Source organism: Chaetodon trifascialis, chromosome 1, assembly GCF_039877785.1.
Source record: "Chaetodon trifascialis isolate fChaTrf1 chromosome 1, fChaTrf1.hap1, whole genome shotgun sequence".
NCBI lineage: Eukaryota > Metazoa > Chordata > Actinopteri > Chaetodontiformes > Chaetodontidae > Chaetodon > Chaetodon trifascialis.
Window position 1 is genome coordinate 26,911,349 of NC_092056.1, and position 14,428 is coordinate 26,925,776.

The following is a 14,428-nucleotide window of genomic DNA, read 5'->3' on the forward strand; positions in this document are numbered from 1 at the left end:
GAAAAGACCAGACAGTCCTATTTGGAAGCCTTTGAAGCTACACAGCTTCAAATGCAGAGGGAGCTAAAAGGACTTAGGAGAGGAATGGATCTGCCACACATAGAGGAAAACCACTTTTCCATATACTACTGCCCAGTACAACTCAGACTACTTTCAGAGGTTTTCTAAGCATCTTGAGTGTGTTTACACACTGATTTTCTGTGTTTTTGATTTTTTTACATTTCGAGTCTGTCAAATTACACTCCAAATCCCCACGGTGCATGCCAGTGCTAGGTTTAAAAGGGATCTGTCTGTTACTCTGTCACAATCACACACAAACACACTAGGTTTGTCAAAAATGACAGCAAATGCCAAATCTCTGTCATGCTCACCAAAGTCAACAAAGGAGGACTGTCCCACAGTCTTGACTGGTGGTTTCGCTGGCATGATTTCAGTTCTGGTGAAGTTTCCATCCTGAGAGAGAGAGAGAGAGAGAGAGAGCGAGAGAGAGAGAGAGAGAGAGAGAGACAGAGAGAGAGAGCGAGAGAGAGAGAGAGCGAGAGAGAGAGAGAGAGAGACAGAGAGAGAGAGAGAGAGGATAATGCAGTTTAATAAATGCCCATCCATACTGCAACTGGAGGCTGCTATTTTCTTCAAGAACAAGTCTACAATGGCTTACAATACATGCATTGTATAGATGTAAGATGGAGAACAGGTACACAATCAACGTCATGGCCACAGGCCCTTTAATGGATCACAGAAAAGCAGTCACAAAGGATGGTTTTGGTTTATCTGTGTTGCTGCAGAAGCATGAGAAGTACATATTTTGCAGATGTATGCAGCATATATGCATATATTTTCTAGCAGATGCTGGTGCCAAATAACCCCCAACACTCAGTAGTCAAATCATTTATAATAAATGACAACATCTGAGATTCTGTTTGTCACACAGCTTGAAAATGCTCATGTAACCCCCTGAAAATGGAAAGCATAATTTCAAATCCAGTTCATTTGGTACTGTTTAACATGCAGATGGCTGACACCTTTAGATTAGTGGAGAGTCTACTGCGGTAAAATGATCATCAGTGTCATTTATTTTAGGGATCGAACAATTATCGGCCTGGCCGATAATATCAGCCGATATTCTGTATTTTTTTCGATAATGGGCATCGGCCGTTTTTTCCACCAATGACCGATAAAATTAATTCATGTATTTTAAAACGCGCTCCTTTGGCTCTGATGCAGCTCTCCGCCCGAAGTCACCACTCTTGGCTGTGTAACAATGTCCCGCCCACAGCCCTCACTGATTGGCTACATGGCACGAGTGAGTCAGTGACAGCCAATCGACACTGAAGCCTCTACATGCAGTGCCACGGACAACTAGAAGCACACAACTGCTGCAGTTATCCAGCGGAGATAAGGCGACAGAGTCAGTCGAAGTTGCAATAAAAACCCTCTATGATGAAGTTTTAAAAATACCACAACCTTATGATTAATTTCAGTGATAACATGCAAGCCCAGAGTTGAAATTTCACCGACCTACTTGTCTAATCACATCAAGCATACAACTTTGCAAGATAAATAGTGTCACGCACAAAAAAAAAAAAAGAAAAAAAAAAGACGTACTTAACATAACGACATACTGGTAGGTAGATTATAGCAAGTGTAAGGGAGCTGAATTCCGCTGTTTGGCTGTGGAGATGAAATTGTTCACAACTTCAACAAGGCGTATTTCATGATGACCCACTGCTACGTTATAACTGCCGCAACCGCTTTATACCTGTGGTCAGACGCACAGTAATAATATAGGCCCTTTCGGTTACCGTTACTTTGTGGGAATAATAAATCTCCTAACGTGTCTCAGCCCATGGGACGGCTCCTGGTTTATCAATAAACAACACCGGAGGTGATTCTAGCCTATAAGTTTAACAGTTCTACACACTAATGTGTCCTTGTTTGTATACAATCGCCTCTCCCTCAGCGCTCGTGCCCTCACCAAAAAGAAGTATACTTTAAGTTCATTTTATTAAGTATACTTAAGTAAAGCAGATTTTTTACAAGTATACTTTATGCAACAAGTATACTAATATCAATGTACTAGTAGTATACTTCTAAGTGTACTTTTTCAATACGTCTTGGGACTAAATTGGCCCATTTTTAGTTTATAAAAAGTATACTTTAAGTTTGAGAGAAGTAAACTTTGAGTATACAATTAGTTTAATTTTAAGTTTTATTTTGTACTGCAAGTATAGTACAAGTAAACTTACAGGTATATTCTTAGTTTATAAAAGTATACTATAAGTATACTGCTAGTTTACTACTTAACTACTTCCAGCTGATTTTTTTTTTTTGGGGGGGGGGGGGTGTTTGATTTGGCCTTTATTGTGGGACAGCTGAAGAAATGACAGGAAAGAGCACAGTTAGAGGGGACAACATGCAGCAAAGGAGCATCAGGTGGGAGTCGAACCTGCGCCCTCAGTACGTGGGCTGCATACCTTACCGACTGAGCTATAGGGACACTCCACCACACCACTCAGTCTATGAAAGGACACTTTAAAGTACACTTCAAATCTAAACTTGGTCAAATTTCAGTAAGCTACTAGTTTAATAGTTTTTATACTGCAAGCATACTTTAAAGTTTACTATTTCTATATTATTTCACACTTTAAAATATACTACTAGATTACAATTTAGGTATACTTAATATGTAATGGCTCATAATAGCAGTCAGTATGTATCAAGTCTGTCACAATACTGAGACCTTGGAAGAAATGTCAATGTTTTTCTCAAATAAAATCAGACAAACGTTTCTCTGTTTCTGTGTGGTTTAATAACACTGCATAAAAGATGAAGTTCAGTTCCACCCATGTACTATTTACTCTAAGCTATTCCACCCCGAAGCTGACTTGTTACTGCAAATGTACTTGTGGAATATGTAAGTTCATGAGATAGTATGTAAAACATACTGCAGTGTACTTCAAAGAAGCCAGTATGTATGGGAAAAATATTTTAATAGGCTACTATCAAAAGAATAAGCACAACTGCAATCCAAATTAGTATACTTTTCCTAAGTATATCTCCATCAAAAGTTCAAGTACAATAAGCCAAATATACTTTCCTGTATACTTTAACTTTATAACTATAACTTTGTTAAGTATATCTCTGATAAGCACATCAAAAGTAAACTGAAAGTATCCTCTCTTTATTTTTAGGTTAAAAGAAGTATACTAATAGTATACTTAAATAAACTTCTTTTTTGTAAGGGTGCTCTCACTACACTATGGTGCAGCAACGTAACTACTGGTGTGAAATGAGGGTCTTTTTGCCTGTCACTCGTAAAGTCCAGGGATATGAGTCAGGCAGAGAGCACACGTTGAGGAGATTATTCTCAGTGTGTTTTATTTTCAATCAATAAATTTACCGTCGCGTCTACAACTCACGTGTGTAATGAAACGCTTTTCCGAGCTCGAAGATATGAAAACTGTAGTGCTGGCATGTCTCCTGCTACTGAATTGAGAGTACTAACTCAGACCCAAATTTCAGAGCAGTTCAGTTCAGTTCAGTTTGTTGATGTTTCAAAAATCCAGGGGGGGCTAATGTATTTATTTATTTATTATTTTTTTTTATTTATTTATTTAATCATTCATTCATCATTTGAGTGAGTTTTAAGAACTGTTGCTAGAAGGCCCCTGCACTTTTTGTTTTAAAAATAATTAAACTTAAAGGCATTTCAATTAAGATTTTGTGTTTGTGTTATTTTTAGGTCTTTTTTTCATTGTACACAAAACAAACAGTATACTGTATTCATTCTAATCCCAGGTGTGTTACTTTTACACCAAAATTTTCATTTTTGCTGCAAACAATATCAGTTCTAAATATTGGCTCGGTTTCGCTTGATTATTAATAATTGGTATCGGTATCAGCCCTGAAAAATCCATATCGGCCAATCCCTAATCTATTTACACAACTATTATGATGCTGATCATTAAATCTATAAAATCTTAAAAGTAGTAAAAAATACCATATCTCATATGTTCCCAGTTCACTGCACAGACATACTGAACTGTCTGTGGATGTAGTCAAGGAATTGCTGATTTTCAGGTGGTAAGCAGTGCTGCAGCACATCCTGACGCGACCCATCATCTTAGATTTACATGCATGTTGATGATGCTAATATATGCGCTTATATAGAAAACAACAGGTGTGACTGTTATGACACACATTGGCTGCCACCGGTGCATGGTGCCCTTTACAGAGGGCAAGGGGAAAAAAGAGGGGAGGTGGAGATGAGCATGTGTGAGTGTGTGTGTGTGTGTGTGTGTGTGTGTGTGTGTGTGTGTGTGTGTGTGTGTGTGTGTGTGTGTGTGTGTGTGTGTGTGTGTGTGTGTGTGTGTGCATGTATGAGCAGATGTGATTCTGTGCAGAAGGTAACTGTTGCCTGCTGATACCAACATTACTGATTTATGAGAAGGGGGTAGAGAGTTACAATGATTGAGTCAGAGAGAGCAACATATACATTATGTACAGGTATGTGTGGGGGCTGTATGAGCTGTTAAATACTGTAGTTACTACAAGCCAGTTATTGTACAAATGAATACACTGCTCCACATTTACATGATGATTTGATACATGTATTGTTTGATGAGTAGTTTCAAGTGATCCACGCTCTGTTGAAGAGCGTTAACAGCTCATCGAGTTTAGCATGTTTCAAACTGTAATGTCTCTTGAGATTGATGAGACACACTGGCTTTCCATTTGGGAAAAAAAAGGCTTTTTTTTTTTGTCCATTTCTCCTAGAAAGTGGGACACTCCACACCTACTTTTGTTGAGGTGCCATGATGCAATGACATGATATCACAGCTAGGTGTGTGCTGCATTCAGGGACTGTTCAGAACAATGTGTTTTTAACATGCAGTTGCTTTGCTTTGCATCGCAGGCTGGATAAACCAGTCTCATGGGCTGTATACAGTTTTGATTTAGAGTCATCACAAATGAATGGAACAAATTAATCGTAATAAAGGCAAGAAATCCTCTGCACATCTTGTGAATGAAATGTAACAGTGTAAATTATGAAGAAAAAGAAATAGGGAAAAACTATAAATATGAAAACCAGTATTTAACATTGCAGCTTGTTAATGGCGCACTTAATCATTTACAGGAATTTTTACTCTCTACATAACAGCATCGGACAGATTACTGCAACACCCTTCCTGCACGAGTAACATTGTAATTCAACACAACCTCCATGAGATTGATTCTCTGCCGAGAGAAATCCCAACACAAGAATGAAATGTTGACATTATCTACTGCTATTTAATGAGGGAAGTCCTTGTTTATACAAAAACTTTTACAAAGTAAACATGTGACTGTAAAATTGACATAAGAATGGTATATTATACATAATTAATAAGTAATGTTGTGAAACAGCATGTGTAGGTTAGTCCATCAATTATTACTTCTGTCAAAGAGGCCTACTGGGCCTTTTTGTGGGCTGAAACTGTGTAGCCCAGGTAGATAAGATGTTTTTTGAAAGGGAAGTTCTGAAATGCCAGAAAATGTTATTTATGCCTCTGGAGGTGTGGTGGGCCTAATTGATCCGCACAACTGTGCCCACTTGATCATCCTAATGGCAGCCTTGCGCTGACAGTCTCCCACTCCACCCTGAGAAATTCAGATAAGGAGACTAAAGAATAGTGCTGCCAGTGGGACTCCTGTAGATTTAGTGTGGCCAGAGGATCTCTTTAGGTCAGTACATCGATAGTTTGACACCTGAATGGGGCTTCTGCACAACTGCTAATCCTTGACTGTGGCACAAACAACTGGAACATCACATTCTTAGCACTGGTAAATGCTTTTGAGATCTGGTGGGTTTCCTGGGGGAAATAAACTTAACCAACAAACTTCCAAAATGAATGGTATGATTATTACTTCAAGGCTTAAACTGTTCTTGACGCTTGCATATGAAAGTTTCTGCACATTTGCACATTGCCACTGCAGGAGTTGCATTTAATCTGATACTTTAAATGAACAGAGTCATTATTTCTGAATGCCATAGGGATTCATTTATTTTATTTTCAGTCTCTGCGAATAACACATTAAATAGGAAAATTAAATAGCCTAAATAGTGCTGACTGTGAACAAAATCCTCCAAATCCTAATGAGGTTATAGCATTAGTTATTTGCAGTAGACCAGCTCTAGAAAAATGATTGCCCACTTGATACATGGACAAAACATTTAATAGTTAAATGGACATTTATTTGTTCTGATAAGTGCTGCATGTGCAATACTGCAGGATCCTACTGGGCTACCAAGCCTTCAAACTGAGCACATGATGTCTCTTGAAATGCGACAGCGAAGGGCTGCAGATGAGCTGTTTCATGCTTTAGAGGTCATCGTACAGACACAGGCTATCAGTAAATGAAGCCAAATATTACATTCAGTTTCAATTATTCACAGCATACAAATAACCCCTTTAGAGATTATTTGCATCATGTCTGATGCTTCAAATGCTGATGAGGCAGAAATGTAGAGGCACTTATTTTGGGGATTTAAATGCACCAAAAAGTCCACCAGCACAAGACAAAATAGAAATAACTGTGGCATGCGTGGTAAAGCACTTGGTAGACCGTGGTCTGTAGACTAGAAAAGCACTATATGAATGCACTATAAAATTATACTTGGTTGCTTTGAAGTGACTTCTCATATAATTTATGCAAAAAAAGTAAAGTGAATGAATATGGTAAGATAGATGTAATACCTTTCTGCTTTTCTAAATGCAGGCCTGTATGTTCAACTGACCCGTGCAAAAGAAAATGAAACACTTTGAAGCTGATCTCTTCAAAAGCAGGGAGAGTTAACTCATGTCAATTAGATCAAAGCGTCCAATCACAAGCACACACACGCTCTTACACACACACACACACACACGCACACACACACACACACACACACACACACACACACGCACACACACACACGCACACACACACAGCGACAGGGTGTTAACTCTTGGTGCGTTGAGGATGAGATCTTAGTCAGTGTGATTGACTGGTGCTGGCCGTCTGATTGCAAGATGTCATGATTAAAACTCTGTGTGTGTGTGTGCGTGTGTGTGACAGTTTGAGAACAGTTGATTGATGTGTGAAGATGAAAGGATTACAGGTCTTGTTATTATTCTTCCCTTCTGTTCACATCACTCCCAACACACACACATCATGCACACACACACACGCACCTCGCCTCACGCTGCAGTGGAATGACAAATGCACAGCTGTAGCAGTAAAACACATTTCACTGCATGAAGAACTGCAGGAAACTCTATCCTGGAGCACTTGGGAGATTTTGTGACATGGTTAAAACCAATAAAGTAAACCTACATGGTGCAGAATTGATGCGAATGCTGATGTCAAACGTGTGCTGGTGGGATTAAGACTGTAAAATAGGGTACTCTGAATACAAATACAAAACTGCATGGGTATGTTATATCTCATGGGGAGGAACAGGCTGTATGAGGATTCAGGAAAGAGACAGAAGCATTACTGTCATAACCAGTGGACAACTAGAATAAATCATCTTCAAGAAGAAATGTCTGAATTTAAAAAAAAATTTCAAGGCAAAATCATGATATTTTGTTGCTCTCTATAAGGTAAGGCCTGCAGAAGTGCATGTAACAACTCTATTGTGTGCATATTAGGCCTTGAAGCCTGAAGGGAACACTTGTCGTACTTATGAAAAAGCCAAAATAGCATGAAAATAGGGATTTTGCCGGTATCCATTTCATTGTCTTCCTTTGGAAAAAGTATTTTAAATGTACTCCATGTAAATTGACGTCTTGGCTGTATATGTTTAAGGAGACTCTCATATATTTCCTACTCAGTACAGAAAACACTCAGAATATTTCTGTTTGGCTGTTGCTTTGATTAAGTACTTAAAAGCATGTGGGCTGATGTGAGCGTGTGCATTTCTTTGTATGAAAGTCTATAAAGAAAGACTGAATATGAAAATGCTGATGTGTTTCTGTAGCTCACAGCCATATGTTCATATGTATATTTATGTGACCAGAGGTCCGCGTGACTAAATCACTTACAGTATGAACTGAAATGAAAACAACCTCTCTTCACTCATTGCCCTCCTGCCCCATCCCTCCCTCCTCTCTGTGACTGCTTTCTCTTGTGTAATCGCAGGAAAACAGAGGAAATGGCGATGGATGGAAGGAGACTTAGAGGGAGAGAAAACAGAGAAAAGTAATTAAAACAGAGAGCTGGAGGAAGAGAAGTGTGCTGGCCTGTGACCAGTAGATGCAGCTGCATTGAACCAAAGACCATGGTGGGATTAACAGGGGTCTAACGCTCGGGGGATGCTGGGAAACAGCTCGGCCTTGTGTGTTTGCGTATATATGTGCAAGGATGTGTGTCTGCATGTGTGTCCTGGGGGTGAGCGGTATTTTGAATGTATTCAAGTGTGTGTGTGTGTGTGGGGTGGGGGTGGGGGGGGGTGCAGCAGAAAATGCAGAGAGAATGTAGAAAGGATTGGGCTTTCTGAAGATGAGAATGAGATGGAGTGATACAGGTACACTGCAGAGGACCTGATTGTGAAGGCCATAGCTCACCCTGTCTGTCACAGTGTGTGTGTGTGTGTGTGTGTGTGTGTGTGTGTGTGTGTGTGTGTGTGTGTGTGTGTGTGTGTGTGTGTGTGTGTGTGAGTGTGTGTGTGTGTGTGTGTGTGTTCTTGCTCCCAAAATCTCTGCTCCACACTCTGTTCCAACAGGGTTGAAAAGATCCGCTTCACCAAACAATAAAGCTTTATCAATCAATTGGCAGTTGGCACGCTGTGCAAAATGACACTGGATGAGATGCTGACCCTTCTAACAAAGAGAAGAACTCGTAAAGGATTGAATGATGAATTAATTACGGTGAACAAATGACACAAAGCCAAACACAAGAAGGCTTCAGACAGAGTCATAGAGACTGATGTCTAGATCCACTATCAAAATTATTACACATTCTCTAGCAGGCTTGTTGTGAGCTTAAGACGATAATCTCTGTTTCCCTACACAGATAACACAAACCTTTGATGTCAAATGACTTCCTATTTTTACTGAGGCAAAGCACATTCCAATTTTCATTTATGTGCTAATTCCACATTTTCTACAGCAAATAAACAAAGGCTTATAGTGGAAACAACAAGCACTGTGAAAAGGCAGACCTCTGATAAGGCTGCATAACCCTCAAAATTTGTTAGACTATTTCAATAATAGAAAATGCTTAGTTTGCATCTGGATCCACATCTGCATGAAATTACACAGACAATCAGCAGATAAACATTTAATTTCTTTTTTAATTCAAGTATTCTGTAGTTCATGACAAAAATAGCACGCGTGCTAAATATTATTACTACCAAAAACTATTAAACAAGACTAACGTGAGCATGTACATGCACACAGTGATAATACTAGCATGTTAATATTTGCAGGTATATGCTTAACATGTTACTTCACAGTGTTAGCATGCTAACATTAGCATATTAGCACTGTATATTAGCAATAAACAAAAAGTACAGCTGAGGCTGGTGGGAGTGTCATTAGCTTTGCAGGTATTTCGTCATATATATCACATATAGCCCCAATTCCAAAAAAGGTGAGACTGTCAAATAAAAAAAAAGCTATTACTTAAATAAAGAAAATAAAGAAACATAAAATAGTAGACTAGTGCGTTTTTCTGAGCGGTCCTTGAATGCCAAACACGTGCATCAGTGAGAGTGTTGGACTTTCCATGAGAAATGATAAAACAACTTTTTTTTGGATGTAAAAGGCAAGTCAGTGTGTCTACGTTGTGGAGTGATGAAAAAGGCGAATTTCATGAATCATTACAGCTACAAACATGCTAAACTGGATGAACTGCAAGGACAAATGTGATTGGATGAAGTCAACACTCCTCTGCAGAGTTTGGATGCCCAACAAGCAGCTGTGTTATGCAAACAAGTTTTGTGGTGAGTGAGCTAATAGTTAAGAAGCAGAAACCTCATTCTGAGAAAGAATTTGTGAAAGAGAGTCTTGTTGCTGCTGTGGAGCTGCTGGAACCAGACACAATAAAGTTGCTCCAAAGTGTCAGTTTGCCTGGAATAATTCATGGAGATGAAGGAAAACCTGATGTGGAAACTCAGTGATAGCGAGTGTGTGTGTGATTTGACCTTCATGATGGACATTAGAAGAAGCTCTCAGAGCTGAACCTCAAGCTCCAGCAGCTGCTCAGCTCTCTGCTTTCAAATGTGAAAGCACTGAAATTAAAGCTGTGGAAGCTCAACTGAAGAGAGGAAACAATGAACATGTTCCTCTTCTGTGAATGAGTGAGTTGATGATGATGATGATGATGATGATGATGATGATGATGATGATGATGATGATGATCATATTACCATCTGACGTCAGATGCTTCACCAAAGAGAAGCAGTTCCAGTCACGGCAGAGGTTAGTGTGGTATATGTGTTCAATTTAGTATGGCTAAATTGGTGCTGCCAAGAGGGTTTGCAAGCACCATTGCATACGCATTATAAGCTTCTCAGGTGCTCCCCAATCACCAAGAGTCTGAAATTCTATTAGAAATTCAAAATGATTTTCATGTTTTGCCTGAAAATTCTCTTGATTCGTCCTCTCACCTGAACAACAACCCCACCACTCATCACCCCTCCTACTGGTTTTGGATTATTCGTACTGTTTTGCTCCTGCTCAGTCTCTACATCACATGCCTCCTGCCTCTGCTAAATCCTTCAATCTCTCTCTGTTTCTCTGTGCTTCTTCTCCTCCTCCCCCTCTCTGTGATAACACAGACTACTGTCCAGCTTGTGCCTCGACCTGCTGAATTTGAAATAGGCCCCTTCAACAAAACCCCAGAGCCACAGTCTCCCCTCTCTGCTCTCTCAGAATATTAACTAGTCTTGCAGCAATGCCAATGATCCTGCACTCCCAAGCCCATCAAAGCTTTGCAGATCCTTTTGTTGCATTAAGGAAATGAACAGAGGGGTAGTGGATGGGTCACCACTCTCTGCTCACTAAGCAAATACTTTTGGTTGTACTTAATGGGAGAACACATAGTCTTCCTGTTGGCAAACATATTAGGCTAGGTCACTGCAAATCCACGCAGAACTCATAAAAGGTAAGAAATGCTGTTTTACTTTAGGCTAGGAGGTGGTCATTTTATCACTGTCTGTGGAATCAAACCTGGGTCTTTCTTGCTGTGAGAAGACAGTGCAACCACTCTTCAATTCTGATTCACAAAATGAAAACTAATCGAGAGGAGTGAGGTGGCTGCCCTGACTGAACTGGACTCTTGAACAGACAGGAAGAAGCAAACAAGTCCTAAAAGGCTTTATTACCTTACTGATCCAGGTCTCAAATGAAGGTCCTTCAGTTGTCAGGAACAAATCTGTAGTGGGGAGGACAGAGAGACAGAAGGGAGGGTGCGAGTCATTACCTGACACACTGCTTCATTGGGCAATTGTACATGATCAAACATGGTGCAGGGAAATGTAAACTGTGTTCCAGCTGTGTCTTTATGAATAAAAAGTCAGTAATTGCTCAGGTAGCTAATGTTGCCTCATTTACACAGGAAAAGTAAACTTGAATACAAATTAGAATTAAGGTTAATAAGAGCTTCTGTGTTCTTAACTGGCAAAACATGGTTGGATAAAAGATTAAAAAAAGACAAACATATTAATTCAATGAATTTTTCTTCTTCTCAGTATCTGGCCTACTGCTACTGACACAACCTGGCAACTGCCATTCCAATACAGAGACCTGTCAACATGTATACTGTATAGGGCAACTTGTGAATATCAGGACTAATGAAAGATTATCATGTTCACACTCATATAGCTTTCTGGTAAAAAAAAAAGAGGAGAAAATGTGTGCTCAATATGTTTAAGCTTGGTTCGAGATAAACAGTGCTGACTCCGGTATCTTCTGACCATTCTCTTGAACTCTGGTACGGACAGGCAGCGACTGCTCAATACAGAGTGTAGGTGGCGTTATTAAAGTGATGAAGACGAATTGGCTTTTTAAAGCAGTAACAGAAAAATAGATGAAGGGAAGGAAAAGGGATAGCAGGGGGACCTCCCACCGAAAGCAACAGGATTTCACTCAGCATTCTGGAGGCCTCACCCCCTGGTAATGCCTGTAGCTCACTCTATTGGAATCCTATAACCTGCGCTTGTACTCATATTCCTTGCTCTTGAAGCTTAGGCTGCAGGCAGTGCGTCTGATGCGGTTTCTGTGTGCTTCTCTCTGAGAGGACGTTGACTTTCATCGCTGCATCCTCTGGACTGCGGTTCTGCCCCAGTAATTGGACATGAAATAAATATTGGCATTGATCTGCCTTAGGGGCCTGCTATACTCCATGTGTTGCTGTGCTCTGCATGGGAAAAGAAAAGTGATTATGGAATAGGAGATGAATGAAGAGGCTACTGTGGAAATCCTGTATCATCTATATGCAACGCATGATATACGCAAGTATCATGTACTGCAGCGGTCATCAAATACTGCAGCATGACTCCTCACTGTGAAGAAACTCTCTTTCCATTCATCTATCTATGATCATACACACACGACTTTCTAATGACTGCTACCAGATGCTAATTACATTCTATATAAATGAGTGGTTTAATTGCCAGCTCCTAAGATAATTAGAATATTAGATATACATTATTATATTCCCAAAACTGTAATTGGAGGCTCTGTGCCTTTGTGTTTGCTCACAGGAAAAAATTATAGTTATTTTTGTAAACCTGACTATAGCTGTTGGACAATTTAGCAAAAGACATCTGTAATTTTCGTTGTTACTATCACCCCTAACACCCGACCAAACACAACAACACAACCGACGCCCACCCAGCCCACACAAATAACATCGCAAATAACATTCAAGACTCAAATGCACCATTAAACCATTTCTAAAGTGGTAAAACAACCTTTAATATGTAAAACTTTGTGGGTTTGCAGACGTGTTCCCCACACAGACTGAAAACATTTTACAAATGCAAAGAAGGTAACACATGCATGCACAGATTATGCATATGTGCGCACACACACACGCACACACTTCAGGACACCCTCAGTAATTTGCACATTGTGAATGTGCTCGCCCATGTGTGTTTGTAGTCGCACCGGGTGGTGTGCTGATGAGCTTGGTTAATCAGCCAATCAGACCTCTTAGACAGAATCCAGCCGTGATTGGCTGATTAGGTGCGATGGTGGTGTGTCAGTGAGAGTGGTATGGGGTAGACAGAGGAGCAGAGAGACGCACAAAGAGATCCTCATCTTGTAAACACTTAACATTCTCGCTCTGGGGGCACTTCCTTTCCTCGCTCCTCATCTCACCACCACCTCTTTTCTACACCCAAGTTTTACAACCGCCACAGTCTTTTCTCTCCACTAATTTGTCTTCTTGTCTGTTACTGAATGACAGTCCAACTCAAAACTGTCCTGTAGTCTCCTTAGATGGCTTGATTCTCGCCGCTGCACCACACATGACCCTGCTCTCTGATCTGTCCTGAGAGGAAATGCACTTTTAGGCGTGTGTCAACAGGGAAAGGTACAGATAAAGAAGCTTTTTAATACGATCCTTCTGACAGAATCCTCTTCAGTCCACCGTCATTCTCCACCCTCCCCTCGCTTACACCAAAGTCTCTGCCAGAGAGTATTCTACACAGTCTCATAAAGGGCTATATAAACCTAACTGCTGCCACCATCACTCACTTTAACACAATTTTACAGTTCCAGGGACTTTTACTGGGCCACCAAGGGCCTTTTAGGGACCCATTCAAGTTAAAAGAGATATTATAAAGAGGAACAGAGTAAAACACAGCAGAGAGAAATCAAACAACAGAACCAGAGTGCATCCAAAGTGAAAGATCTTTATGTAATTAAGTAGTATATTTGTATTGCCCTGTGTTCAACTGTTTTAATTTCTGCAACTCAGCGTTCAATCACTTCTGTTATGAGTTTTCTTAATAACAGAATAAAAGGAAGTGGACAGCATGTTCAAACCTACTGTACGCCTTTTCAAACATTATTACTTCCTCATAATTTAAGTTTAAAAAGGAACTGTTATTCAATGTCCAGAATAATTTACTACTTAAATCTTATTTTTTGTGTCAGTTTGGTGGAACTGTGCAAATTAGACTTTTAATAAATTCAAAAGGTTCATTGTTGCAGTTGGGAACAGAAGCATTACTCCACTGAATTTATCCAAAAATGATACAGCATCTTAGAGTGAACAGATTAGAAACAGCTGAACATCCTGTCAAGTTTCTGGTTGAGCCTTCTGCTGTTGGGAGTGAATTAACGGGGAACTGATTTTACACATCAAAGTGTTTACAGGTCTTGGATAATACTTCGGTGAATGTGATAAATGCTGTATAAAGCTTTTTGTGGCAGGAGAGGGGGCCGCACAAAGT

The 14,428-nt window shown here is 39.9% G+C and overlaps 1 protein-coding gene across 1 annotated transcript in view; it reads right to left on the reverse strand.

The window, feature by feature from the left end:
- itfg1 (integrin alpha FG-GAP repeat containing 1) overlaps positions 1-14,428 on the reverse strand; it is a 149,705-nt gene that overhangs the window by 109,759 nt on the left and 25,518 nt on the right. The window contains exons 7-8 of the mRNA XM_070969101.1: positions 11,351-11,400; positions 372-453 (exon numbers count right to left, since the gene is read on the reverse strand). Of these exons, the coding sequence (XP_070825202.1) occupies positions 372-453; positions 11,351-11,400 (132 nt within the window). The remainder of the gene's footprint in view (positions 1-371; positions 454-11,350; positions 11,401-14,428) is intronic.